A 4993-nucleotide genomic window follows, 5' to 3' on the forward strand; every position below is an offset into this window, starting at 1 on the left:
TAATCCCTTATAGTAATAGCCCACGACGAGACACACATTCGGCATGTAATGCTGTTTGAATACAAGAAGGAAAAAACGCCTCTGTAGCTACAAAGAATATCAAAGAAGTTTATGGAAATGTTTTGAACGTTCGTAAGTGTGAACGATGGTTCAGAAAATTTCGTTCAGGTGACTTTAGCCATAAAAACTGTGATGGCAGAGTCCGACATGTTGGAATTGATACTGATAATCTGAAGGCGCTTGCTGAGTCTAACCAAAGGCAACACATTCGTGAAATGGCCCTGAAATTGCATTATTCTCACGAAACAATGCGTAAACACCTAAGGAATATAGAAAACTCCATAAAAAAGGTGTTTGGGTGCCTCATGAACTCTCCGATGATCATCGTTTCCAACGTGTGAACATTGCTTCGTCTCTTCTGGCGAGTAATGTGCGTGAACCATTTTTTGGACAGAATTGTCATCGGTGATGAAAAATGGATTCTCTATGCCAAAAACAATGGCTCAGTCCTAGACAAAAAACCACTTCCGACCCCAAAACCTGGACTACACCCACAGAAAGTGATGCTTTGCATTTGGTGAGACATCAAAGGAAGTAATTCATTTCGAATTCCTCAATCCACAGCGAACTGTCACTGCAGAGATCTATAGTCAGCAACTGGAACGTTTAAATCAAGCCGTTCATTAGAAACGCCCTTCACTCGTCAATCGGAAAGGTGTTCTTCTTCTCCAAGACAATGCACATCCACATATGGCACGTTTGACGCAACACAAGATTATGGAGTTGGGTTGGGAAATTCTTCCCCACTCACCATATTCTCCAGATATGGCACCATCAGATTACCAACTTTTTCATTCGCTGCAACACCATCTTAATGGGAAAACATATGCAAATGTCTGAGGCGTTAAAGAGGACATGTTTTTTGCTTCAAAGTCAAGTGATTTCTTTAATGAGGGCATTAACAACCTGATTGTAAGATGGAAAAGAATCATGAATAAGAATGGAGACTATTTCATTTAATAAATGTTTTGTTTTGATAAATAAGTTGTTCGAGTTTTTTTATCTAATAAAAGCAACATTAATTTCTTGACGACCTAATATTTAAAAATCTAAAAAACATTTTTATGACATTTTCTTACTTTTATTCTAATGAAGAGATATTTTACAACAGAGAGGTAAAATTACAAAAACTGAATCCAGTCATTACCATAGTTATACGTTCAGCAAGGCCTAATTACTAATTAGTTACTGATTATTTTCTAGTGAGGGTCCTAATACTCTTGACGATACGGTCAACAACATATCACAGGAAAGTTCAATTCCAGATTATTTTGAACGAGAAATATGATCTGAGGGCGTTAATTACCCACTGTCGGGCTTTACAAATAATTTATTAATGAATATTTAATCTTCAACATTCCAACATTACTAATTAGTTACTGATTATTTTCTAGTGACGGTCCTAATACTCTTGACGATACGGTCAACAACATATCACAGGAAAGTTCTATTCCAGATTATTTTGAACGAGAAATATGATCTGAGGGCGTTAATTACCCACTGTCGGGCTTTACAAATAATTTATTAATGAATATTTAATCTTCAACATTCCATTTAACATGTTGCAGTTAAAACTTTTCGGAAGAATAGAAACTGAGACTGGTCTTAATTATAACTTCTTCAGAAAAATTATAACTGTACTAAACGATGTGCCACATTAAAATTTCTATTATATAGTTTGAAATAAATTAAAGCTTTTGACCTACAAAACACGGTAAGCCAATATATAAGGTTTGTTATTTAGTAAGTTGCTAACGGTGTCCTTACATTATATGATTGTTTGGTGTTCTGTAGTCCAGGACCACTTCATTATTTGGGTCAAGTGTATTTTTTATTGTTGTGCAAAGCGAACTGCTTCATCAGCATGAAATTTGGAAAGCTTGGTGAAAAAGTTATAATTGCATCGTAAATTTGGTTTTCTTTTGTACTTTTATAAGCTTTTAACTGACTGAGCTTCGTATTTTCCTCAATGATGCATTTCACAAAAGATACGATTTAGATACTTGTTAAAAGCTTTTTCAATTGAAATCGCAATATATCAAATCTTAGGTAAAGTCGATAAAAATTAATTCAGCTTTATAAGCTACCATGAAAACTATAAATCCCATTTTTTGTGCTGAATCTTCAAGCAACTCATAACGTGAAAACAATACTGTAAGACGAATGAAAATGAAGTATGATACGTTACAATTTACGCTTACAAGTTACAAAATATTATAAAGGCAATTCACTTACCGGTACAAAAGTAATAGGATTACTAACGACACTGCATAGATCTGCATATAGGATGACATGTACCAAGTGTGTAACATACACTGTGATCAAATAAAGCAATGATTAGAATTGAAACGAAACTCAGTTTTATTGTTTGGTTACTAAATCTTGAAGAAAACATACACAGAACAGGTAGAGAGAAATAAGTCATAGCAGCTTCCGTTATAAAATAGTATAATTTATTCTTCTCAATCTCCAAATAGCATATACAGTTATTCAGTTTGTTAAAAAATCTAATTAATTTGTTAAAGTTTACTCATATGAATGATAAAAATGTGTGGAAAATGGATTAATGAATTAATATTTAATTTATAGAGCAAAGACTCTTTTTAGAAATAGACTATTACTGAATACACTAAGTATAGTAAATCACACTATTACATGCCTGCTGTCGAGGATTTTGCTTAATTCTAAAGACTCACAGTTACATAACGTTTTAGGATCTCAATAGTTATGTTCTTTAAAAGAAAAAAAACAATTTGTAAGCTTACCAATTCCTTTACGTGAAAAAAATTATTGATGAACAAAAGGTTTCTCCACCAGTAATTTCTACAGTTTTCATATTCAGGCTTTATAGTTTCATTCCACCAAGGTCCTGACCCGAGCAATGGGAGAACAATGACCAAACTTACTATCAGCATGTACATAGGCGTCATTCTTAAAAAGAGAAAGAAGTGGAATTAGGTTGAATATCGAAACCACTGACCTTGTATTAAACGTAGAAAAAGTATCAAGTTAAGTTAACCATTAATGGCTTGTCGGTTCACAACTTGAACATTACAGAGTAAGAATCAAGTTAACTATTATACTTTGTGAGCTCATAGCTCATTAACTATAGGATAAGAATCAAGTTAACACTATAATCTGTGAGCTTGTAACTCATACGGGATAAGAATCAAGTTAACCACTATAATCTGTGAGCTCGTAACTCATACGGGATAAGAATCAAGTTAACCACTATAATCTGTGAGCTCGTAACTCATACAGGATAAGAATCAAGTTAATCCATTATAATCTGTGAGCTCGTAACTCATACGGGATAAGAATCAAGTTAATCATTATAATCTGTGAGCTCGTAACTCATTATTTACAGGATAAGAATCAAGTTAACCATTATAATCTGTGAGCTCGTAACTCATACAGGATAAGAATCAAGTTATCCATTATAATCTGTGAGCTCGTAACTCATTGACTACACGATAAGAATCAAGTTAACCATTATCATCTGTGAGAGCAGATAACAGAAATGATACTTTCAAAGCAATAACCTATTTCTTTAGTTTTTGTCAAGAATGCCGATAAACGATGCTAGCTAATTTAACAAAATAAAAACAACTACATAGAAATATTTTTTATGGAAATAGAATCACATTAAAGTATTGTTTATCTTAATGTTGTAGAAATGATTACTCAGGCATAACACATAATACCATTTTATTTATTCAATGATATCCATCAAAGTTACAAATATATTTAATAGCTGAAAGTAAGAAGGTGTTTTGACAGTCAGAATGAGTGTGAGCTTACAAAGAACAAATACCCAAAAATGTCGCCTTAATATGTGCAGTGGAGGTGAGATCGAGTTTTCTATCAGAATGTTTAATGACTTGATGCTAATTTTTGAAACAGAATGACATTTATAATATTTAAAGCTTAAAAATACATAAATAAGCAAACACTAGTGAAATATGAATGCCTTAAATGCCAAGTGTTCATCTGTACTAGTCTCTATCTACTGTTTAGATGTTTAATTCATAAGTATTTAAAATTATAGTCTAGTCTTTTGGTAAATTGTATTCGCATATACATATATATATATATATGTATATATCTTCCATGATTTGGATCTTCTTTGGATTCCGATACGTTAATGATTTAAGCCTGAATTTAATTTTTCTTCCGTATCACAGTCACAATGTATTAACACCAATGGTGCAAAAAAAATGTTAGCAAAAACGAAAACAACAATGTAATTCTATAGGCCTGTTGTAAGGGAAAAAAGAAGCCTCCATCGTGTTACCAAAGCTTTCATTGATCGGTAATATGTGTGACATTACACCACAATAAGATTAATAATGATTTTCTACTATGAAATATTTACTTAAAATTATTATTAGTGTTATTTTGATGTAAAGTCACAAAGACTACCGATCAATAGAAAACGCTTCGCCAGCATTGTATACCATAATAACAGATTTTCTGTTTTTACACTTTTCATACCATATAGCAGTAAATGTTTAACTTACCGCCAGATCTTATGAATACAGAAATGCATCGGAGATAGTCTGCCATTATTCTTCTCCAACTTCTTCCAGTCAGAATAAACAAAAAGAAGACCACTAGAAAAAACAACAACAACACAAAATAGCACATAAATTCCAACAAATATATAATTCGTGTATCATACATAACCGGGTAAAGACTATTGAATGTCTCTCTTAATTACTTCTCTGTTTCTGAAGGTGTTTTAGTTATGGCATTCAATCCTGCTATTCAGTACATAACCGAATAATAAACATTGAACGTTTTTCTTAATTGAATAGAGTTGTTTAAACATTTATTTAACAACAAGTAAAAGCTTGGAATGGTCTATTCTTTCATTGGGGGGGGGGTCTGTGAGCCAGACTAGTTTCGGACAATTCCACTCCTCATCAATGAC

The 4993-nt window shown here is 32.7% G+C and overlaps 1 protein-coding gene across 1 annotated transcript in view; it reads right to left on the minus strand.

The window, feature by feature from the left end:
- Positions 1 to 4669, minus strand: part of LOC106457787 (O-acyltransferase like protein-like) — a 13728-nt gene extending 9059 nt beyond the window's left edge. Inside the window, exons 1-3 of the mRNA XM_013917233.2 lie at positions 4581 to 4669; positions 2826 to 2991; positions 2296 to 2375 (exon numbers count right to left, since the gene is read on the minus strand). Coding sequence (XP_013772687.2) covers positions 2296 to 2375; positions 2826 to 2991; positions 4581 to 4609 — 275 coding nt within the window. The 5' untranslated portion in view covers positions 4610 to 4669. The remainder of the gene's footprint in view (positions 1 to 2295; positions 2376 to 2825; positions 2992 to 4580) is intronic.
- Between the last annotated feature and the right edge of the window lie 324 nt (positions 4670 to 4993).

Source organism: Limulus polyphemus, unplaced genomic scaffold (assembly GCF_000517525.1).
Source record: "Limulus polyphemus unplaced genomic scaffold, Limulus_polyphemus-2.1.2 Scaffold373, whole genome shotgun sequence".
Taxonomy (NCBI): Eukaryota; Metazoa; Arthropoda; class Merostomata; order Xiphosura; family Limulidae; genus Limulus; species Limulus polyphemus.